Source organism: Prosopis cineraria, unplaced genomic scaffold, assembly GCF_029017545.1.
Source record: "Prosopis cineraria cultivar Desert tree isolate PC_DT_omini unplaced genomic scaffold, ASM2901754v1 PC9, whole genome shotgun sequence".
NCBI lineage: Eukaryota > Viridiplantae > Streptophyta > Magnoliopsida > Fabales > Fabaceae > Prosopis > Prosopis cineraria.
This window is the reverse complement of record NW_026555340.1, coordinates 16,946,689-16,970,756: the sequence shown is the minus strand read 5'-3', so window position 1 is coordinate 16,970,756 and position 24,068 is coordinate 16,946,689. Positions and strand designations below refer to the sequence as shown.

The window sequence follows — 24,068 nt, the reverse complement described above, 5'->3', positions numbered from 1 at the left end:
GTCTGATTTTGAATAGTGCTTGGAACAAATCAAAACAAGAGTCCAACAATTTTGCAGGATGAGGATACTGCCAAGTCTCATAATGAGAATTGTTATTTCTTCCTATTGAAATACACACAGGCTCAATAGAATTACAAAACCAGTGTCAATTGGACGTTCAATCAGTTTGGAAACAAACTCGTACACATTCCAATAAGTTCATGAAAGAAATGAAAACAAAATCTAAAATATGACCAGAGGACCCTGTAAATTTACATGATCAAGGGCTTAGTCAATATGCACGAGAATATCCATCACAAAACATTCTGCTTCCTGTTTGTTTCTGGCATCTCCATCACCACATGCACAACAGTTATAGAAGAAAGTACAGTCCATTGTATAATGTGATAGACCAAGCACATTATTGCCACGCACAAACAAGATGGGAACAAGCCTAGATAGATTAAAAGCAAAGCAGAAAAACTGAAACACCAAACAGGGCATATGAACTAGATACAAAGTCACAGCATCTATTTATAAAAATGGCAGAGTGGCCTTGAAGCCAAGCTTGGGTAGAAGACAAAGATTCACAGCCTTTCAGCTAGGTACTTTGCCAAAGAATCAACTGGCTTTGTAGAATCAACACTTACAACTCCTCGATTCCTTATCTTAATACAAGCCAGATAATCAACAGCAATCCACGGGAAACTCAGCATCACATTATTTCCATGATCAACGGATTTGTCTTGAAGATCACGGGACTTCTTCACCCATTCAGGATGATATGTGACCAGGTACCAGGCTGATGCCTTCTGCTCATATAGTAAATGTTTTTCTTCATCATTTAGTTCTTCCATATTTGAATCCAATTTCTCAAAAGTTTGCCTAAATTCTTTCTTCAGGGCACTGTAGGCATGCTTGAGCCTTTCTTTAAGTTCTCCTTGCTTTCTGCTGCTGTATTTGGGCATGGACCAAATCTGTCCAGTTACAACTTCTTCTTCTCTTTCCACTTTGTATTGACTAAGCAATCCATTCAGCTGACCATCATAACAGCACTTCTGGGCCCATGCATCGTAAATAAACTCAACAGCCCCGGGAACCTCAAGGTTAGCATCATAAGGTATATCACCAGTTTCATGCTTCGAACTAGTACCATCCAAATCCTCATCATAAGCATCTTTGATTCGCCGGTAAAGCCTACCAAGGATTTTCTTGGATTTATAAGACTGGTGTGGCTGCTTCCCCATAAAATCAGGGTATAATTTTGGTTTCAAATGGGAAGGCATAGAGACAACCTTTCCAGTCTTTGGGAAATCAACAGCTGTGGCTGCTAGCTCAGCCAGGGCTATGCAATTCTCATCCAATGCACCATAGTCACTAAGATCAGCATGTACCACATGTGCGTTGCAGATTGCCCCCAAATTCTCAGTTACCATATTTCTGACAAAAAATTCTGTTATGTCCTGCAGAGTGTAAGAGGATATCCATTTTCAGAATACAGGTAATTACGCTCAACAAGAAAAACAAAAATAAAGTAGTTCAAGATAGGTTCAATGATAAAGTACAGTGAGTGCAGAGAATTGCAAGATAACACGCTGAACACCTTTAATTCTGACTCTCTAATTTCATATAATCAGTTCTAAATTAGGCGCTTGTTCCAAGTCCCTGGACACACTTCTTGTTGTTTTGGTCATGACTACTACAACAGTAATGTATTAGATGCCAATTCAGCAATATAATCTTAAGCACAAATTGTCACTAAATTACATGACACTGGCATCTCAGTAGTAAAAATGCATAGATTTGTGCATTTAGTCTTGAACTTCAATTTCAAAACCACAAAAAGATCAATACAAGTCATTTCTTCCTTTTATTTATTTTTCCATTCTCTACTTTTTATACATGTCATCAACGACCAAAAAGAACTTAGATATGAAGGTTTGGATATGGTTCCCATAAAGGTGTCAATAAAATGATGGCAATGCTACTGCATGAATTTGATAAATATGCCCTCAATATTTACTTTGATAACTTGAGGTTAGTCCTTAACCTAAACATGCTCCCTAAATTTTTATAAAAGAATGACAGTCTAACATAATATATGAAAGATATTAAACAGTATTATTTTAGTTTTGCCCATGGAAAGCATGTAACATATGCGAGAAAAAATGAATGAAAGAACACATACTCGAGTTGTAACTTGACGCGACAGAAGTTTGCTTTCTTGAGATATATACTCCATAGGCGTCCAACTCCTCTTGCTAGGTGGAATAAGGTTCTCATCCCACGTGACAAAATAAAGGTCCCCATCAAGATCACTTCCAGAAGCCTCATTTGTATGGGGTCTATCACCCTTTTGAGGAAAAACAAGACAATCGTGTAAATGATGTAAACCAGGAGCATCAACTGCTTCCAAAATTCTTACATCTCCAGGGTGAAGACAGGGATTTTTGGCAATAACCACAAAGCCTTTAACTACCTGCAGGTTCTTTGTCTCTTTAAACCTTGAGCCATGCTTTGCAAAACAATTTTCAAGAGATGGGGCAGAGACTTGTACAAAGCATTGTCCTTGTTCAAGGACACCCAATTCATCTAAGACACCCATCAGCCAGCGGCCAGATGAAACAAAGATCCTAGCCTTTTCTCTAAGGCCCCATAATTGTGCAGCACGCACAGATGTTAATATACCTCTAAGGTGAGGTTCCAATTCAGGACTGAAACCAACACTCAACATTATTGCTGCAGCATTTCCATGCTCGGCACAAGACTTTGTGAGAACATCAAAAGCCACATCTACATCCACAAGCATTTTGTTCAACTTTGAAACCATTGCCTCCTGCATGTTCCAAAATACATCATCAGGCACATTCAGTGCTGAAAGCAATGTCACGATTTGTCTATTAAGGAAACCAGGCTGAAACCTAGTCCAAGAACAGATCTCCAAAGTGGTGTGGGTCGATTCAAATTTGTTCATGCTTGATCTCAGTGAAAGTTGGAATGCATCATCACTGGCTGGCCAACATGCTACAACCCCTTTAAAACCAGCATATCTTATCTGATATGCTGAGGGCACATCATCCAATTTCAATTTCTCAGCTACTGCTCTTGCAAGATCTGGTCTAATAATACCAATTCCATCAGAGAAATCATAATTATTCCTCTTAATATCAGGTATTAACTTATAATCACGTGCTGCAACCTCCACAGTTGCATATGTAGATGAGAAGCACTGTCCCATCCTTGCAGCACATTTTGCAACATTCCTTTGATTGAACCTCCCCATCCAATCTCTTATATGATCACAAGTTATGGTCTCTTCAGCAAAAAACCATGCAGAATGATCTCGTAGTTGATTGGATGAGAAGGCTAGAAATGAATATTTTCGGCCACAGAAGTGAAAACCCTTTTCCAAGATTGTCTTCACCCTTCTATATATATTAGTCTTTTGTGGGAAGGGGTTCGACGTGATCTCCTTCACTATTGGAGCAACATAATAGTTTAGAGCAGATGCATTGATTGTCTGCATGCCTTCATCCATAAATGTGACTCTCAAGAATCGATCTGCAACTTCTTTGAAATTCCTTAGAACCCTGTTTGACATTTCAACATCTGGGGGTAGACAATATGCTTTGGTTGGTGTTATGACAAGTCTCCGAACCTCTACAATATCATCGGATTGTTTGGAGATCTGGTACAGCTTTGGATTTCTGAGCAACCACTCTTGGACCACTTTTAGCCTCTTGGCTGCATCAAATACTGGGCGCTTGTAAGAACATATGTGCTTGAGAGCAGCCACATTGACATCCTTAGGCCGATTTCTCAACCACTCAAAAAAGCTATCTGACAACCTGTGTTGATTGAGTATGCCTTTGTGCATTATTGCATTAACCAAGAACAAAATGTCAAATGCAATGCCTTCCTGGGAATGGATGCTGAAGAAATGATCTGACATGAGTACCCCATAAGAAGGTTCGTTCTTTATCTTAATAGGCTGGCTAGGTAAAATCTCTTGGACTCTTTGGTCTTTTAGATACTTCATGGCCTTCATCAATTTATTACCATACCTGACTGACATAGAAATTCTGTAAAAATTGCAGCGGCCAATGGCCCCACTTGGTGTGAAATCCGTGGTTCTGATCCATGGATCATCATCGTCTAGCAAATCATGTGTAGCAGATTCCTCAATGTCATCATCAGCAGTTCTGTACCAAATCAAAGGTGAAGAAGCCAACTGTAATAGAATAACTTCAGATGCAGATAACGGATCCTTGTATCTCTTGATTTCATTTATATCTCTGACTAAGAATCCCACCTGAAAGTCACACTTGATCACTGCCTTTTTCTCTATACCTTTAAAAGAGAAAGCAACGTCCTTGTGGAAACATATTCTACACATCTCATCAAATGGATCTACAAGAAAGTTTACCCCTTTATCAGGTCCTCTCCAGGCAACATAGAAGTTCTCTGGGTCAATCAAACTCCCAATTTCAACAAGAACATCGGTTAACTTATGAGGAGTTGTAGTTCTCCTCCTTTGGTTTAAGGAGTATGGATTTTCAGGTCCCAAGCTAACCTTTAAATGCTGATTCTGCCAAAATAGGTCACAGCGGCCAGCAGCATTGCAAGCCTCAGTTACATATTCAGGTAATGTAAAATGCACAAACGCATGAGGCTCCACCTTCTTATAGTCATCTGTTCTTTCAATTTTTGCTGTGTCAGCAATTTTAAAATCTGGATAAGACTCTTGAGGGGTTGAAGAAGTTTTGAGCCGACATCTATCTACAAGTCCAATTTTATCTTCCAAGTATGTCACAAGATCTTTGGCTTTGACCTGACCATCAAATCCACCAATGCTAACTTGAGTAACTATACTTTTTTTTCCTCTACCTGGTAGCTCCATTTTTTGGGTAGTCTGCAAAACACATGGTGCATATTTTTATCAGTTAAATTAGTTTTGGAGATTGCCACATGTAAAATAGCTGAGAGGAAAGGGGGTGTGAGAGACTACATTTCTAATAAGCTTGTTCATTAAAAGTAACATTCTTGTGATCACAAGTACTAAACTATTGAACAAACAAATAAGAAGGATTTCTGAATGCGTGATGGAGAAGGAGCATTATATTTGGATGCACATAATTTATAAAGTACTCAATACACAATCCACCAAATAAAGTAAAATCAACAATGAACTATAAGACAGTGAGAGAGACATGGACAAGCAAATACATAAAAATAGTAAATTAAATTTTATACACAGTTTAACACTTCCAGTTCTATAGACTGATTTTCCATGGCACAGTTACAAAACAAATCATAAGCTTGTAAGTAATACATGTTGAGAGAGAATCATGATATATTTTAAATCTTAAGCCCCTCCTTTCTTTCCCCACTCCAGATCACAAGCTTATAACACACAAACTAGTCAATAATAGTCACTGAATGCCAAAATTTGAGAACAGTTATCTACGTTTGTCGAGGACAGAAACTTGACTTCACTTTAAATAAAGAACAGCATCTACGGTATATTCATATGATTTCCCCTAAAAGTGCCAAACCAAAGAACAGATTGGCACTGACAAATTCTGGAAGCGATATCTTAGTTCCCAACTCTCCTCACTCCTCCCTCAAGGGGGGAAAAACTCCATGAAAACGGAAGCAAAATTATCTTACCACCAGTAATATGAGGTGCAAAAGATAATAGCAATCTACGCGATCTTTGGGAAATTTCTATCACCCTGATCAATTTGACCGCACAGTCTTCGCACGTTCCTCGGAAACAAGCTGACTTCCAACCTGCATACATTGATCGAAATAAACAAATCACATCTTACAGAACCCAAGCAGCCGCAAATGCGTAACAATCATTGGTATCAAAACTATGATTAAACCGCTCCCAAAAACAAAACAAAAAACCTGCATACATTAAGAACCCAACATATATAACATCGTATTCGTAGAGCCAATCCTCAGATACCTCTTGATCAGAATTTTAGTTTAAAAGTGAAAAAAAGCATTCCTTCACGAAAAGAGAAAAAGAGAAACCAACCTTCCGATTCAGTTACTAGCTAACACGAAAATCTTGGAGCGCGAAACGAAATGCCAGTCTAGGAGGTAGTGAGTGAAGGATTTGTAGATGGGGCTAGAATGCCATTCACTAAACTTCTCCACCAAGTTTACTCTCCATGACTTTTCTCTATCTCGCGTCCGCGTCACTAGGCTTCTCCTCTAAGCTCACTTTTTGCATGACTTGACACTCTCTCGCGCCCACATTGACCGGGTGCTGATCAGGAAGGAGATCCTCTCCTCATCCCTTCTCTCCTTTTCTTCTCCTCATCCCCATCTCCGCCTTTGAATAAAAAAAATGAACGGCTTAGATTCAATTATTTTATAAACAATCACCATAATATTATATTAAAAATAAAAAAATAATTTTAAACTATTAAAATTAAATCTACATAGTTTATAACAGCAATAAAATAAATAAATAAATTTAATTTATAAAAATTAATAATAATATACAACTGTGAATAGTATAGGCTTACTTTCAATAGCTTAAATATAAATTTATTTTTATTTTACTTTTATATGATAATATAATAATTATTTTATAAAATAAATAAATTTAGACAGTTTATTTTGTTGTTTAAAGGTGAAGATGAGGATGAGGAAAAGAAAAGGAGAAAAAGGATGAAAAGAGGATTCGAAAAAAGTGTGGCCCTGACATTTTAAAATTATTTATATGCGTTCAGTTAAATTAATTTTTAAATATTTTTAATATTATATTTATTAATTTAAAAATTATAAAAATTTTGATATTAAATATGAACCGTCTTCCATACTTATAGAAATGAGTATCATAGTACTCATTATTGACAAAACATGAACAGTTAAATTTAAATTTCAAATTTTTTATTTTTAATTCTATTTATCAAAATAAAAATTATAAAAAAAATATAAATTTTTTTAAATAATTTGTTTATTAACAATATGATCAATATAAATTTAATCTATGCAGTCAATTTCTTTTAATAAAAGGGCAATTATATTAACAAATAATACAAAAATATAAATTCTATATGATCCAATTTAATATTAAATTTTTTTTATGACTTTTAAAATTTAAACATTTAAATATACTTTGAACAATTCAAATATAATACAAATAACTTATTGCAATGTTAATTTATTTTAAATTTTTATAAATTAATCATCTAGGTGTATTCTAGACCATTTAATTTTAATATTAAAATTTAGTGAAATGAAAAGCCAATATTTGGCCACATTCAACATAAAACGCCTCTTTTACTCTTTAAGTGATGCTGCCATGATTTTTTTTTTTTTTTTAGAGTTGGACAAATAAGTTGCGAATCAACTTGCACACTAATGAGTTGACAAACTCACAGGTAAGCTTACAAAATACAATTTTAATTTTTTTAAAATAATTTAAAATTTATAATTAACATATCATGTATATATCTTCAAATTAAATCACCCCTTTAAATTCTATTAGACAAATCTTGCACATTAGGTTTTTTTTTTTTACTACTCCTAAGTAAACTCATGTTATTTTAGACAAATGGATATTTTTTTAATATATATAAAAATATTTTTATAAAGACTAATAAATCATCAATTTACAAACTATAGTAAAAATTTCATTAGCAAAATTGCAAAAAAGATTTACATTATTTTTAAAATATAAAAGATATATTTGGGAGTCATAAATTATAAATTTGAGAGATCTTATCATTATTATATATTTATAAAAAAATATATTACGATTTAAAAAATAAAAAACTAATTTTTAAAATAAGTTAACTCATGGGCTAACTTTTTTAACCTACAAGTTTTTCCATTTTAGCCTATTAATTTTGCATTTTGAACTAGTTCAGTCTATTTAAAAAAAAGAGTCAATTTTTTTAACTCAATTAATCAAATTTGGTAGGTTAAATAAGCTAGTCTATGGTTCAACTTATTTTCTTTATTGCCAAAAAAACCTATTTTCTCAGCTCTATCTTATTCCCACTTTGCTTCGTACAAGCACAACACTAGAAGTTTTGCGGGAGCGTCAAATCTTTAATATTTATTAATAAGCAAAGGGATCGAGTATTAATTATAAATTATTGATAATTAATAGGAAATGAAGATGAGGAGTTAACCACTTAACATAATGACAAGCGATGAATTAAAAGCATATTTGTCATTACATTACACTTGGGTCTCATTTTAAACAAAGTTGAAAAGGAAAATAAGTCTGGACAAAAAAAAAGGAAAATGGTAGAAAATGAACTTTAAAATTACTTTAAAGAGTGGCGTGGATAAGATGTTAAGCTATATTCTTCCTAAAAAGTTAATGTATGATTTGTCTATTTGGTTTTTTTTTTTATTTCCTACGCTAGTAAATATACTGTTTTAAATTACAAAAACACCCAATTATTAATTACTATAAATTAAGAGAATTGGTATGGATAAATTAGAAAAAAAATTAAAAAAAAGACTGAGGAAGTAATTTGTCTAAGTAAGTTCTATTTTCTTAATAATCAGGAAAGTTGAAAATCCAAATTTTTGAGAAGTTAATATTTTTTTAATAAACTTGACAGGATGCTTATATAAATTTTATGTGTGTATTTAATTCATGAAATAAAAATTTTCAAAATATCAGATGACAAAAATTATCATCTCTTACCTAATGACTTATATGATTTTAATTATATATTATATATAATAATTTAAAATGAAATAATTTTTCTTCCTATTTGAAATAAATGGAAACAAATTGAGCTAATCAATAATGAAATAAATTTGCAAGTTGCAGCTGTAATTTATTTTCTTAAGCAAAAATGCATGTTATTCTGATAATACTTACCTCTAGTGTCTTTCTCTTGAAAAATTACAATCAAATTCTGAAAAAAAAATTAATAATTTTCTTAATCTCATTTAGTACAAATCAAACTTCAATATTTACAAGTCATATTTTAATATTTACAAGCAATTGGATTTTTGAATAACTAATTTTCTTATTGAGACCTGTACGTAATTTTTTTTTTAAAATCACATTCAGCCTCCTTCCAAGAGAATTAATCACATATAAGGATTAACAATAAGTCCTATTAGGAAAAAAAAATCATGTTTCCAATTTTAACAATAATTTATTCTACATTAATTTTATCTATGATTAATTCTCTTCAAAGGAGGCTGAATGTGATTTTTCCTTTCTTCCCCCCCGGGTACGTGGTTAACAAATCTATATGCATGAAAAAAAAATCAATCCTACTATGGGTATACTGTAGCATCATGTCTTTTTTATTTTTCTTAGAATAACTATTCAATAAAATTTGGAAACTTATGAAAAATAAAAATATCTAGTAATATTTATTTATTACTGAACAATTACGAGTAGTAATATTTTAAAAAGTGAAAATAAAAAAGTTACTGATTTTTTCTACTGAGTTATTTCAAAAACAATTAAATAATCTGATATTGATATGATGCATGAATGTTTATTTTTAATTTTTATAACTATTTTTTTTACAAAAATATCAATAATAACATAAAAAAACAAGAGTTTATAATACTCAAGTAGTAAAAAATAAAAAATCTAAAGAACAAGGAGGCAATAAAAGATGAAGATCTTGATAAACATTAAATTCTACCATGCGAAATATAGTAACTAGCTTGTTGATGTCTTTCACTATCGGATGAAGCAAATAATATTCTGATAATATTCCATGAACATTTTTTTAAAATTATTTAGTTACTATATTCTATTCAAAAAAAGGTTAACAATGGAAGGCCAAAAGCATTTTAAAATGTTTTTTAGTTGGGCAAAACCCGACTTAACCCTTCGGGCACCAAGTTGGCCCGATATATGTTCGTTGGGTCTTAGATTAACCCAATGTGTTCATAAAATTGAGTATTGGAGCTAAAGTGAAACCCAGTTGGTCATCCTTAGGATAATAAACTATTATTGGACCACTTGTTTCCACTCTAGTACTCAAGTCAAAGCAGCGTGAGGCCAATCATGCTAAAATTACAAGGGTTGGGTGAAAAGTATCAAAAGGAAAAAATCCTTAGATGAATCCGATACATTGCATAATCCATAATAAATTTAATAAAAATGAAATTTTAATTATATTAAATAAAAAAGATTAAAAATTATTTTTATCCTTGAACTATATATATAAAAAGTCATAAATAATTATAAACTTTATTATGGATCCATTCTGTCTTTTAATTTTAAAGATTACTTTTTTTATCACCTTACTATTTTTTCAATATTAGTTGACTGTTAGTGGGCCGCACATTATATTTTTTTAATATTTTTATTATAAAATATTTCAATTGAAGGGCAAAAATAACCCTTCAAATAGAAGTTAAGGAACAAAAATGATTCTTAACTTAATAAAAATATTAAAAAATAGTGAGATTCATTAATAACTAATGGACGTTAAATATTTTTAACAAGGTGATGACAGAGGAAATCTTTAAAGTTGAGAGATAAAATTGATTCATAATTGAGTTTTAGATCATTTATGATCTTTTGTGTACAGTTCAAAAATAAAAATAACTTTTAATCCAAATATAAATTGATGCTTGATATTAATGATAATAGAAAAAACATAAGAAATTAAATAGATATTCTATTATAAAAATAAAATCATAAAAATAATGAAACATAAAAGTTTATTTGATTGTATTAGTGCAATTTTATTAAATGAACAATAAATTATGTAGTGCACTGGGTCTATCAAAAAATTTCTTAAATTTGTTTGGCTAATTAAATATGGTACATGAGTTGATTAATCACAGGTGGGTACTAACATGCAAAGTACTTATATGGGAAAAGAATGGTTGTTGGAAAAGTGGCTCCATGACAAAGTTGAGATATTAGTTGTATACAATTGCTAAAAGGATAGCTATGAGAGAAGGACTGATTTATATTTGAGATCAAGGTCTTAACAAAGTTAGGGTGTTTTTTTAATTCCATGAAAGTAATATGTAATACATTTCAAAGATTCAAGATAGATCACATTCATCTTTGAATGTTACGGAAGAAATTAGGAGATTATAGGTATGTTTGGTTTTTACTTTCTATTTTTTGTTTTTTAAAAACTATTTTGTAGTACATTTTTTAAAATTATTTTTTAAAATAAAATAAAAAAATTATATTTAATTGTGTTAATATAAAAATAATTTTAAAATTAAAAAAATTAACTAATAGTAATGATTGCTGATAGTTAATTGTGATAGCTTGTGATGATAATTAGTTAAGGTAATTATAATTTTTAATAATTAAATATAATGTATTTTAAAAATAAATAAGAAAAATAAAACGAAACAACTTTCAAATATATTTATTTTTAATTTTTAAAAATAAAATATAAGAACAGTTTTGAAAATAATTAAATTCAAAATGTTTATCTAATCAAGTTTTTAAATTTTTTATTAAAAAATTGTTTTAAAAATAGAAACCTAACAAGTCCTATTTACAAGAGACTATGATATGAAATCTCTTACAAACGTTCGTGTTTAGAGGAGTCAACAGTTATCTCGATTGGCTTACACGATATGACTACAATATAAGAAAAATAATAGTTAAGTCTTAAAAAAAATTAATGATAATTAATTTTTAACATATTTTTTTTAAAAAAATTAGTTATAAATATTAATTGAAATAGTTATAAATTTAAAAATTTACTTAAAAATGTGATATTTGAATTCTAAATATAATAATTAATTTATAATTCAAATTCTTATTTATAATTATTTAAATTGATATTTATAATTTATTTTATAAAAAATTTTATCGAACACTTAATTATTATTAATTCATCCTTTTAAAATTTTATTGTCATCCCCCCCAACAATATACCTCGTCGAAATGCATTGACATTAAGAGAAATGATATCTATTAAGGTTCCTTACACTCCATAATTTACTTGTCGAACTGATTCTTTAGGCTTTGCTTCCTTATTATATTTCCGAAAAAACATAATACAAGAGAAATTGTTATGATTCACTTATGTCACCTTGAGTTCTTGACTACAATCCATCAAGTATATGAGATGCTACAGCCCATAGGAATGAGGCAATGGAAGTACTTGCATGCAAATAGCCAAAGAAGATTAATTTTTTTTTTTAAAAAAACTCATTTCTAATCTATATAATCAGTATAAAAGAAAAAATTTGCTCATATTTATTTCTCAACTTTATTTATTTCAAAAAACTAATTTTTATGATCTTTATGTCTTATTTTTCCTTTGAAATAAAATAAAATTAATGCCAACATGTGAAGCAAAAAGAGTGGGGAAAACATATAATATAACCTTATAATTTATTCTTTTCGTTCAAAAATATAAAATATTTTTAATTAAATTTCACCTCTCAATAAAATAGTTACTTATTTTTTAACTAATCCTATCTTTTCATATTTACTCTTATTTAATACTTTACAATAAATATAAAATTATTATCAATAAAAGCACTTTTAGAAAAAGTAATGATTATATCTCGAAAGATTACAAATAAAAAATCATTTATATTTTTAAATATTTAACTTCTCAAAAAATACTTTATATTTTTTAACAGAGGGAGTATATGTTTGCTACTCATTACTATGAAGAAATATTTATCATCTAAAATTGATTCTAGCAATTTAAATTTGAAATTTTCAATCTATATTTCTTTTTTAACAATCATAAAATTATGTCTTTGTTTTAAATTTTTTTTGTTAAAAATATAAAAATAAAATTTTATCAAATATGGATCAACTATATCATGAAGGCCCATCTCAAATTTCATGTTAACTTGAGGTTTGAGGATAACGTTATTTATTATTTTTTTTTTTGGCTGTGTTTTTTATTTTGAAAAAAATTTATTTACAGCTACAATTCTCTATTTCTTTTAAGTCAACTTGAAGAACTCACCGGAATTCTCTTTTCTCCGGCGTACGTCCACTTCGATCTGCTCAGTTTTCATCTCAGAAACGTCAAATCTGTCTCTATTTCCGAATCACCCATTCCCAAACATCCGTATTGCTTTCTTTCATAGCTTCTCCTCATTTGATCGGCACTTTCCTCCATTACTTCAACAAAATCTCGATCTCAATGTATCACACAAAATTGGAGGTTTCAATAGGCTGTGATTGTGTGCGCGACCTTTAGCAGTAATTTTTATACATATACTGGTACCGATATTTGATATGTTGATTCGTCGCACAAGGGATTTTGATGACAGAAGAGAGAATATGATCCTTTTGCTAGCCTCTTCGTCGTGAATCTCACGAGTCTCCTATCTCCCGCCTATTGCACATGAAGATGCGAGAAAGGATTTTGGCCGCCCAAGTCACTGTCGAGTAAATGCAATATCAACGACCGTATCCTCGATGTTAACGACGCCGTTTTGATCAGCTAGATGCAATCTTAGCCGTCAGATAGGGACTAATCTCAGCCGTCCAATTGTCTAGAGGTTTGGGAGTTTTCAATTCATCGGAAAGCCTCTTGACATCTGAACCGTAGTAGGGGGAAACGGATTTGAAACGACAATTAAGCACCGGAATGGACGCATGGTAGTTCCAGGTGGTCGACAGTGGTGGTTATTGGAGGATTTGCGGCGGTGATAGTGGGGTTAGATCTTCGTTGGGTTGCAAAACTGGACGACAGGGGAGGAAGTCTTTGAGAGGGCGGCTGAGTTCCGGCGAAGGGTTGATGTTGACGGATCCGATGACGGTCCTAAATCGTTGTTTTAGCATTATTAGATTATTCTATTAAAAATCTTTGAAGAAGAGAGTTTAATTTGTTTGATCCATAGACTGGTATGTTTCGAAAATTTTCTTTCCCTTCTGCGAATTTCTCTTACATTCATCCGCCGAGAGTTAATTAGTCTTCTCTGTTTTCATGGATGAGAGCCAGATGGAAATTCCCTTGCATACAAGATCCCTTTTTGTCAAATACAGGATCTTTTCTCAACCACGCAGACATCAGTTCCCTTCTCTCAATTTGCGGGAGAGATGGAAATCTTCAACTTGGTGCTTCAATCCATGCCCTCATTATCAAGCGGATTCGGTCTTTTGATTTTGAAAGCTCGAATGGTACCCGCAATGCCCTATTCATTTGGAACTCTCTCCTCGCTATGTATTCGAAATGTGGGGAACTATTGGATGCCGCTAAGCTGTTCGATCGTATGCCTGTCAGAGATACTGTGTCTTGGAACACAATGATTTCTGGGTTTTTGAGTAACAGGGGTTTTAACTCGGTCTACAGTTTGTTTAAACAGATGCATCAGTCGGCGTGTGATCCGTTTGATAAAGCAACTCTGACCACAATGCTATCAGCTTGTGATGGTCCTGAATCTTCTAATCTAAATAAGATGATTCATGGTTTAGTATTTGTTGGTGGTTTTGACCGGGAAATTTCAGTGGGGAATGCCCTAATAACGTCATATTTCAAATGTGGTTGTTTTAGTCATGGAAGTCAAGTTTTTGATGAAATGCCTGAAAGGAATGTTATAACCTGGACGGCAGTGATGTCAGGCCTTGTACAAAATGAATTTTATGCGGATAGTTTAAAATTATTTGCTCAAATGCGGTGCTCTAGATCAGTTATTCCGAATTCTTTGACATATTTGAGCTCGCTTATGGCTTGTTCAGGTTTGCAAGCTTTGGATGAAGGTCGCAAAATTCATAGCTTGCTCTGGAAATTGGGGATGCAGTCAGATTTGCTCATTGAAAGTGCATTGATGGATTTGTATTCAAAATGTGGATGTTTAGAAGCTGCATGGAAGATTTTCGTGTCAGCTGAAGAACTGGATGAGGTTTCCTTGACTGTAATACTTGTAGCTTTTGCTCAAAATGGATTGGAGGAAGAAGCTATCCATATTTTTATGAGAATGGTGAAGTCAGGGATTGAAATTGATCCAAACATAATTTCAGCTATACTTGGGGTATTCAGTGTTGACACTTCTTTGGCTCTAGGCAAGCAGATTCACTCCTTAGTCATTAAAAAGAACTTCATTCATAATACTTTTGTTAATAATGGACTTGTAAACATGTATTCCAAGTGTGGAGATCTGTATGACTCGCACCAAGTCTTCTGTCAAATGGCTCAGAAGAACTCAATATCATGGAACTCCATGATTGCAGCTTTTGGTCGCCATGGGGATGCTTGTAGAGCACTTCAACTGTATGAAGAGATGAGATTGGAAGGTACAGCTCCCACGGATGTTACATTTTTGTCTTTAATTCATGCTTGCAGTCATGCAGGCTTAGTTGAGATGGGGATGGAGTTGATGGAATGTATGAAAAGAGATCACTGTATAACTCCTCGATCAGAACATTATGCATGCGTTGTCGACATGTTGGGTAGGGCTGGACTTCTTAAGGAAGCTAGAACTTTCATAGAGAGTTTAGCAGAGAATCCTGGCATATTAGTTTGGCAAGCATTGCTTGGTGCTTGTAGCATTCATGGTGATTCTGAGATGGGTAAATATGCTGCTGATCAACTATACCTAGCTGCACCCGATAGCCCAGCTCCTTACATCTTGATGTCCAATATATACTCTACTGAGGGGAAATGGAAAGCCAGGGCAAAAACTATCAAGAGAATGAAGGAGATGGAAGTAACGAAAGAGGTAGGTACTAGTTGGATAGAGATCAAAAATAAAATCAGTAGCTTTGTTGTGTGGGATAGATTGCATCCACAAGCTGATATAATATACTGGACTTTATTTGGCTTGTTGAAACACATGAAATATGAAGGATATGTCCCTGATGAGAGGTTTATTCTTCATCACTTAGGTCAAGATTTGAAAGACTAGGCGCTGCTTTTATTCTGACAGTAAAATTTCTTGTGAGGATCATGGTGATTGCGTAGAAAGTAAGCCAGCTCGCAAATATTTCTTCATATGAATTGGATTCACAGGCAATTTGCGTGGCTTCTGCTTGTTTTCTCAACTGAATAGATGATAAATTTCCTCTTGAAGAAAGAAAGATATAAGAAGAAAAATTCTTAGGTGATTAAAAATGGAAAAGAAAGAAAAAGAAAGGAATGGAGCAGACGGTGGAATTTTGAAGATGCTGAAAAACCCAATTCTTACCCTGTGTTTTTGGTGAATACACCTCAGTCAATATAAATAGCCGAAAGGTACTTCATTTTAAATTTCATTTTTGTTTATTAATTTTATTTTGTTTCAATTTGATATTTTAATTGTATTTTTTATGAAAATAATGTAAATAGTTAAACTTATATACTATAATGTATAAATATGATTAAATATAGTGGGTGTATATATATAGTACAATATGAGGTGTTGAATATGATAAATTTTAAAGTAGAAGAATATATATATATATATAGCATAATTAAGACATGAAATTGAATAATATAAAAACTGAGTTTTGAAGAATAAAGATATTCATAACATTCAACTAAAAATAAGTTCTCTCTAACCTTATAAGCAATGTGGAAATATTTGAAAGAAGAAAAACTAGTAATATAATCATAGATACATACATATATATATATATATATATATATTGAAGTATATAATAAGTGCATCTCATAATGTCTGAATGTCTCTAATTTTTCCCCTGAAATATAACTACGTAAGTGCTATGTCCTGTATGAACTTTCAAGAAGCATCCAATTTCTACGAGTCAAGCATATGGTAGTTTTAATTTGATTAATTGAACTTTGGTTGGTCAGATAGATAGTTGTTGTTGGAAAGAAGATTGCAAAGCTGTGGAGACAGCAAGCCAACCATTTTGAGAAGGATGAACATTGTCCCAAAAGATTGATTCCTCTGCTTTCTCACATACTTTGTATTGTTTCTCTCCTTTCTTATCCACACTGCCACATTCTCCTCCATTCACACCCACACAACATGGCTCTAATGGATTCATCATCCTTGGGTTTTCTGCAAAAAGGAACAAAAATTAAAATAAATCAAGACGTATAATAATAGATAATGGTATATTAGAAATTCCAGTCTCATTGGTTTAAGTGATTCCATGTTTATTCTTCTTTAGTAAATTCTCAAGTTTGAATATGTTTTATAGAAAAAAAATTGTTTGGAGAGCTTTGAAGTACCGCAATTCAGGATCTTTTGCTTTTTTTTTTTTTGGGATAATGAAATTTGGTCCCTCAAATATCAATTTGATTCTTGAAATTTATTCTGTATCAAATAAGTTCTTGAAGTTTCATAAACATATACAATCAATCATTATGATGTTATTTTTCCTTCAAGCCAAAAGGACTAATCATATATGATTTTAAAACTTTAAGGGTTTGATTGATAAGGATTAAACTTCAAGAATAAAATCGATAATTGAAATGAATTTGAGAAATTAAAAATTTCATTACCTCTTTTTTGATATAAATTGAGGGAGGGGATGAATTTCAAATCATACAATGCATCAATAGTATGCTTAGAATACCAATAAAAAACCCAACCCAAGGCTTGGTTTGAATGAAGAGGGAAGTAAGAAGAAAATACGGAGAAGGGGAAACGAGAAGAAGAAATTTTCAAAAATTGTATTTTTTTTTTACTATTTTTAGGAGTTTTCTCTCATAACTTTCATTTTTCTTTATTTTTCTCTCCATCCAAATCAAGGCTAATGGATTATTGCATGAATGCAAAGTATGAGCAATTTTATCCAATCATAATCACTCAACTTGCCCTTGATTTTTTCAATTAAGGAGGGATGCCCATCAAACAATTTTAAGTAACTTTTTTCTTTGCCAGACAAATTTAAGTAATTTTAGAGACATTCCTAGTCATGGTTTTGTATTATTTCATTTTCATCCCCTGATAACAAGAACAATTACTCATAAATACATATAACATGCATACTACTAATAAAAAAAATCAAAAAGAAAAAGGGAAAAAGAATAATTGGAGAACATACCAGCATGTTGTTTCTGCAATGTAGTGATAGTGTTGAGGAAAGCATTGTAGAGATCCAAGGTTATGAATACTGGATCTCCTGATGATGATTGACTGTTGTTGTTCAAGTCTTTTACTTTTTTAAGAAGCAGATTGTTGTGGTAATTTGCCAGCTTGTTTGCTTCATCACTGCAATTCTGATGTGAAGAAGACACTGATAAAAGTGGCAAACATCCCAAAGGTGCCACTAAACCCACTGCTATTTTGTTCACTCCCAGCCTGTGAATTCTTTCCAAATCCACAGAAATTTGGTTCACAAGTGACTCAGCAAAGGCTGGTAAGTCCTGTAACCAAAAAAAGCTCAAAAAAAGAAAGAGAGAGAGAGAGAGAGAGAGAGAGAGAGAGAGGATAGTTTGAGTATTTTTATGCAATTATCTGATATATATTCAGCACTGATTAAGGCATGAGTTTTAACTGGGAAAATTGGCCACAAAGACCAAAAAGCCTAAATATTGGGGCTTAAGTCTCAAATGCAGAAATAAAACTTGCGGAGACCATAGTCTTGGAGCAATAATATATTTTAAAGTTAAATAATAAATTTGCTCTTAAATTATAAGTCTAAGAATGTCTAGAACCTTAAATTTATTTTTAGCATAATATTTTCTTTCAACTTCTAAAAATGGTACAATTCAACCCTTAATATTAACAAATATTAACTTTGACCATTAATTAATTAAAAAATTATGTAAAAGAACTTCAAAAATAATAGAAAAGGACCAAAAAATTACAATGAAGGCTCCAAAAATTGTAGAAAAGGATCAAGAAAATTTTGTTGATCCTTTTTGTAATTGTTGAGATCTTTTTTCTCATTTAATTTTCTAATTAACTAATAGTTAAAGTTAATTTTTATTAATAGAAAGGGTTAAATTACATTATTTTTAAAAATTAAAAAAGAACATTACACTAAAATGAATTTAGGGTATCAAATGCTTCTAGATTTAGAGTTTAGAAAATTTTGTAGATTCTTAAAAAAAAAAAAAAGCGAATGTGCAATTTTCCCAAAATAAACAAAATATGATCTTAATTATTGAATTAAAAATGTACATAATTTTCACTGCTATCTTTAGTTAAAGGTCTGAAGGTAGATAAAAGTTTCAAATCCTTCTCCACGCCAAGTACGCAGCTTAACTACTTATCAAACTCAAGCAAATCAAAAGAACATATTGTACAGCAAATCACCGATCAACAAAAACAGGCATTAACAGGTAGAAACACTAAGTAGCTTAACTAACTACTATCAAACTCATCAAACAATACAATATTCACACCAAATGAGAATTCAACAAAGGTAATATCACCCTACCACGGTTGGGGCAAGCGGCAAGAAGAAGCTCAAATTTATTTTTAATTAAGGTCTAGAATTTGAGCCTTAACCGGGTGATGCTTGGTTCAATTGGCAAGGAAATTAAATCAGTTTATCATGATGTCTCAAGTTCTAGTCTAGAGATTTGCAATTGCATTAAATAAACTGTCCACAAGTTTCCCAGGATATAACGATCTCATAATACATTGGCAGTTTAGATTAGTCTGAGGAGGTGGTAGTAATACCTCTAGGTTTTTTAGGATATTGGGTGATTAAATCAAGAAATAAGTTGAGTCTTATGTGAATTAAAATAAACGTTCAAAGATATTCCTCTCAGCAGGAACCAACCCAACCCAAAACTTGAATTAACTATAGATGCATGTGACAACAAATGATTTCCCAAGCAATGTGAACATTTAAAGCAATTCAAGTTGACATGAGTAGTATAAGTGGATCTCGTCACTTACGTAAATAGTTGAAAATTCAAATTCAAGATAAATGAAAACCGAACCGACGGTCATGTCAATTGTTCAAGTGTTAATGTTCAAAATTATATTCGAACTGATTTGATTAGATTGGTCATAAACAAAACAGTTTGTTAAATCAGTTAAAATACACCAGTTTATTGATTATCAATTTAACTAAATGGGTTGACTTAGATTTCATATTATATTCAAATCATAATCCTCATGCATACGATGAAAATCTACTATTTATCTTTGCCACGTTGGAGAAGCTTCTTTTTCTAGTAGGGGCCCCTAACCCAACCAATAAATATGAGATAAGTAAGCAAAAAAAAAAAAACAAGTAATAGAAATCAACTAAGCCAAATAATACTGACCGAAGTGGATCCATTTTTGAGTAAGAAAGTGGAAAAATCATTGGAAGCAGCATTGAGGAGAGCAATGGAAGATTGAAGGTCTTGTTTGGTGAAGACATTTTGTTGAAGTAATTGTTGGAACTTGTCAATCTGGGTGGTCACGTTTGGTCCATCCACCATTGTCTGAAACACACCGGTCCCTCCATGAGCAAAATTCATCCCGTTCTCTATCACTGATTGGTTTGCTGACTTTCTTTGTTCATATGCCACTGGGGATTCTATCTTCACCAACGAAGCTGCTTCATGAAGAAGTAAGACAGAATATTTCATACTATTAGTAAAGTATATAGTTATTTGGTAAAATGGCAATTTGACTTTTAAATTATAGGTTTAGGAATGTCCAAAAACTTTGAACTTGTTTTTTTTTTCCCATTCATTTTCACTCTTAAACATCAAAAAATCATGACAATCAGTTAATTGACTAGAAAATTAAAAAAAATTAAAAATTACACAAAAAGACTAATAGAATCACAGAAAAAGACCCAAAAATTACATATTTTTTTGGTCATTTTCTGTAATTTTCAGGTCCTTTTATATGAATCTTTTGGTTTTTTTGTTGTTGTAATTTTGAGGTAATTTTTTATAATTTATTAATCAACTAATGGTTAAAGTTATAGGCAAAGGAAAAATTGCCAAGATTTTAAGTGTTTAAGAGTTAAAAAAAGTTTAAAATCAAATGCTCCTGAACTTATAGTTTAAAGATTAAATTATCAGTTTACCCTATATGGTTTATGTGACAGAATATGAACATGTTTGTTTTCACGTCAGGAAGACATAAACCAGTAAAATCATCATTTTAATTTTGATCGTAACAAACATGCTATAATATGAGACCTAAGTAATGTTACAAGTAATATTTTCATTGTTATATATTTCACTTGGTTTTTGTCCACAAATATATACCTTTCAAATATCTATATATCTATACATACATACATATATTAAAAACGAAAAGTAAATTTCATCAAAATATTACCATTTTCAAGACTTTTTTTGTTTATTATTATTACTGTATAGAATTTAGATCCTTTTTATTATTATTATTTTCAAGACTTAAAAATACACTTTTTAATAAGCAAAAATGAAATTCATAAAAAAAACCAAAATAAACTATTTAGATCTTCCTTTTATTTTCAAAATCTAGAAAACTTTTCCGTAAACAAAGGGCATTTTAGGATGATTTCACTAAATTTGGCTGATACATGGTTTTATTCTTTTTTAAGCCCCATGGATCTTTTTCAATCTTTGAGGAAAAAAGTGCACATTCTCAAAATAGAGATAAAAAGGGTATTTGTGTAACTTCGCCCAGTCTGATAGAAAGTTTTGTGTTTTTGCTGTTTTTTCAAAGTCTATAGAAGTATATATGGCTGTGCTTTGAAAATAGATGAAGTACAATAATTGTTAAGATCGAGTTAAACATTTTTTATATCTTGAAAATTTAAAAATTCATCAATGTATATATATAATAAAATTTATGGCAAAATATACTATCTCCAATTAATGCAAATAAAACCCCCCACCCACCAAAATTAATTGATCAGAGAGTGAGGCCATTAAAGCTTCTGTACTTCATATAGTAATGCCATCCATAAAGCCATAACTTGTGTTCGTATATTCATGAAACCAAATTAATAGACACATTTTAGTAATATTATACATATTAATAGAATTTATTTATTTTTATGAGAATTCTAATAAAATTTATTAAATATATTTTATAAATTTATTTTTTAAAAAATATAAATATAAATTAAAATATACTCTTATTTAATATGACATTATTTGTAAAACATTAAACAAAGAGAAAATATATTAAGGGAAGGGTAATATTAAAACATGTATAATTAATATTTTTTTTTTGGTCACCGTATCTTGTATTTTGGGATATCAAATTAACTCAAAAACATTTTGTAAATTGGCAATAATTAGGATTTAATATATATATATATATGTATGTATGTATGTATATTTTTTCTTTATGTAGTTGATATTAAGAAAACGTAATGAAATGAAGAACAAAAAAACGATCAGTTTACTTTAAGAGATTTGATATTTCTTCATTATAATTTTGAGAAAAATTCAAATTTAAAATTTGATGCTATATCAAATTCGAATGATTTAACAAGGTAATAACAAGAAATTATAAAAAATTTTAAAGTTTCCTTCTAAATTTTTCGTGAACAGACGAGGAAGATTGCTGGAGTACTGTTTATAATTTTAAAAATCTACAGAAAAAAATAAAACAGAAAAAATAAATAAATTACCTATATAATCAGAGAGGACACGGCCATCACAGAACCTGCCGGCCGGTGCACCGGGAAAAGTGTCGCCGTAGGGAGGTTTGAACGCCGGCGAGTTTAAGAAATTGCCGGTGTCAACATAGGAATCTCCAAAAACAAACAGCTTTTTCTTTACTGATGATCCTTCAATCACTGCAACAAAAAATAATCAGTCAAAATATGTAAACCATCCCAAACTAAAAAGACCACACACACACACACATATAATCAATAACAGGCCATGAAAATTTGAAGCTTGTTACCTGTGAAAATGGCAAAGAGATTAAGAAAAACGAGAAGAGAGAGAAGAGACAGATCATGAGTTTGCTTTGCCATTGAGGATGATGTTGAAGAGTCGGAGCTTTATGCCGTATGCCGTATGGTATGTGTGAAGAGGTTGTGCGGCTTTTTATATTTGATGAGACAGACAAATATTTATTATGCATTTCTGAATCCATGAGTTCACATTCTTTAAACATTACTTCCATCTTAAATTATAAAATATTTTTTAAAAAAATTTAACAATCCAAATATAAAATATTTTTTTAAAAAATTAATGTTTCATTGAATAAATTTAATATTACAATTTATGTATATTTAACTTTCATTTCTCTCTTTTTTAATATATTAAATAAAAAATATTTTTAAAAATTTATATTTTTATTTTTTTAAAAATATTATTGTTAAGTGTATTTAATAAAATATATTGGTATGTAAAATTTTATTTAAATTTTTTTTATAATTTGAGACAGAGAAAGTATAAGAAACTTTTTAACTAAATTACATATCCTAATAGTTTTTTAATTATTTCTAAAATTATATTTTTTTAGGGTTACCCTTATTTAATATAATGTCTTAATTAAAATAAGTCACATCATCAATCTTTCATCATAAATTTTTTATTTCACCCTTTATTAAATATTGATAAGAGTGAGTAAGTTATTAAAATATGTATATTTAATTGAAATAAATTTAGAAACTTATCCAATTTTTGAATAGGGTTAATGAATTTTAACATTTTCTTTAATTTTAGTAAAACATATTGAAAGTGATTTACTTCTTTTGATTTAAAATATAAGCATTTTTTTAAAAAAATTCATAATAAAATCCTTATTCTCATAAAAATATATATTGTCTTTTGTTTGACTCATAATCTCAATTATTAATGGACTTTATAATGAGTGAGAGATAAATTTAAATTAAAATTTAGATTAATAAATATAAGGGGCAAAATAAAAAAAATATTTTTACATGTTCTAGGTTGTTTATATTTTGAATCAAGATTAGTTAGAGAAAATACTTATATTTTGGATTAGAAAGAGTATAAAATATAAGATCATAGGAGTATATGTACTAATTCATATATTTTAGTCAGTCTTCTTAATTAATGAATTATTTTAGATAAATATATAGAGTAATTAAGATTAAAATGTACTCACCACCCTTCTGTTTTATCTAAATTACATAAATCTTCCTTTTGAGAACTTATATAACCTCTCTTGAAATTAAAATATATGTTACATACATCTCCTTTGTATACTTGATATTTCATTTACATCCACCCAATCGCTAACATCATAATTATCTTAACATTTCAATTTTCCAAACAAATATTTGTTATACAACCAAGAAAATTCTAATGCATACATTTTTAAACTTTTATTATGTTATAAAATTTAGTAATTTT

The 24,068-nt window shown here is 30.6% G+C and overlaps 3 protein-coding genes across 5 annotated transcripts; 1 reads left to right on the top strand and 2 right to left on the bottom strand.

Moving 5' to 3' along the window:
- Positions 1 to 65: 65 nt before the first annotated feature.
- LOC129320807 (RNA-dependent RNA polymerase 6) lies at positions 66 to 13,270 on the bottom strand. The gene is made up of 5 exons (XM_054966429.1): positions 12,906 to 13,270; positions 6,026 to 6,325; positions 5,650 to 5,772; positions 2,168 to 4,891; positions 66 to 1,442 (listed from the first exon to the last, which is right to left on the bottom strand). Exons 4-5 carry the CDS (start codon positions 4,877 to 4,879, stop codon positions 567 to 569), a joined length of 3,588 nt encoding a protein of 1,195 aa, XP_054822404.1. The 5' UTR covers positions 4,880 to 4,891; positions 5,650 to 5,772; positions 6,026 to 6,325; positions 12,906 to 13,270; the 3' UTR covers positions 66 to 566.
- Positions 13,271 to 13,295: 25 nt separating this feature from the next.
- Positions 13,296 to 16,964, top strand: LOC129320808 (pentatricopeptide repeat-containing protein At3g05340). Of its 2 annotated transcripts, XM_054966431.1 has the most exons (3): positions 13,296 to 15,606; positions 15,773 to 16,118; positions 16,680 to 16,964. In XM_054966431.1, the coding sequence occupies exons 1-2, from the start codon at positions 13,879 to 13,881 to the stop codon at positions 15,782 to 15,784; spliced, it is 1,740 nt and encodes a 579-aa protein (XP_054822406.1). In that variant the 5' UTR covers positions 13,296 to 13,878; the 3' UTR covers positions 15,785 to 16,118; positions 16,680 to 16,964. The 2 variants fall into 2 exon arrangements, with proteins under 2 accessions (XP_054822406.1, XP_054822405.1); XM_054966430.1 differs by having other exon boundaries at positions 13,296 to 16,118.
- Positions 16,463 to 22,778, bottom strand: LOC129320809 (GDSL esterase/lipase At5g03610-like). Of its 2 annotated transcripts, none has more exons than XM_054966432.1 (5): positions 22,645 to 22,778; positions 22,367 to 22,534; positions 20,064 to 20,341; positions 17,882 to 18,203; positions 16,463 to 16,890 (listed from the first exon to the last, which is right to left on the bottom strand). In XM_054966432.1, exons 1-5 carry the CDS (start codon positions 22,715 to 22,717, stop codon positions 16,676 to 16,678), a joined length of 1,056 nt encoding a protein of 351 aa, XP_054822407.1. In that variant the 5' UTR covers positions 22,718 to 22,778; the 3' UTR covers positions 16,463 to 16,675. The 2 variants fall into 2 exon arrangements, with proteins under 2 accessions (XP_054822407.1, XP_054822408.1); XM_054966433.1 differs by having other exon boundaries at positions 20,064 to 20,338.
- Between the last annotated feature and the right edge of the window lie 1,290 nt (positions 22,779 to 24,068).

Excerpts from the sequence above, each read along its gene's own strand:
- LOC129320809 (XM_054966432.1), bottom strand. The coding sequence starts at position 22,717 with ATGGCAAAGCAAACTCATGATCTGTCTCTTCTCTCTCTTCTCGTTTTT. Across the intron at positions 22,535-22,644 it reads TCTCTTTGCCATTTTCACAG|TGATTGAAGGATCATCAGTA; the intron begins GTAACAAGCTTC and ends TTTTTGTTGCAG. Across the intron at positions 20,342-22,366 it reads TGTCCTCTCTGATTATATAG|CAGCTTCGTTGGTGAAGATA; the intron begins GTAATTTATTTA and ends TTCTTCATGAAG.
- LOC129320808 (XM_054966430.1), top strand. The coding sequence starts at position 13,879 with ATGAGAGCCAGATGGAAATTCCCTTGCATACAAGATCCCTTTTTGTCA.
- LOC129320807 (XM_054966429.1), bottom strand. The coding sequence starts at position 4,879 with ATGGAGCTACCAGGTAGAGGAAAAAAAAGTATAGTTACTCAAGTTAGC. Across the intron at positions 1,443-2,167 it reads CGCGTCAAGTTACAACTCGA|GACATAACAGAATTTTTTGT; the intron begins GTATGTGTTCTT and ends TACACTCTGCAG.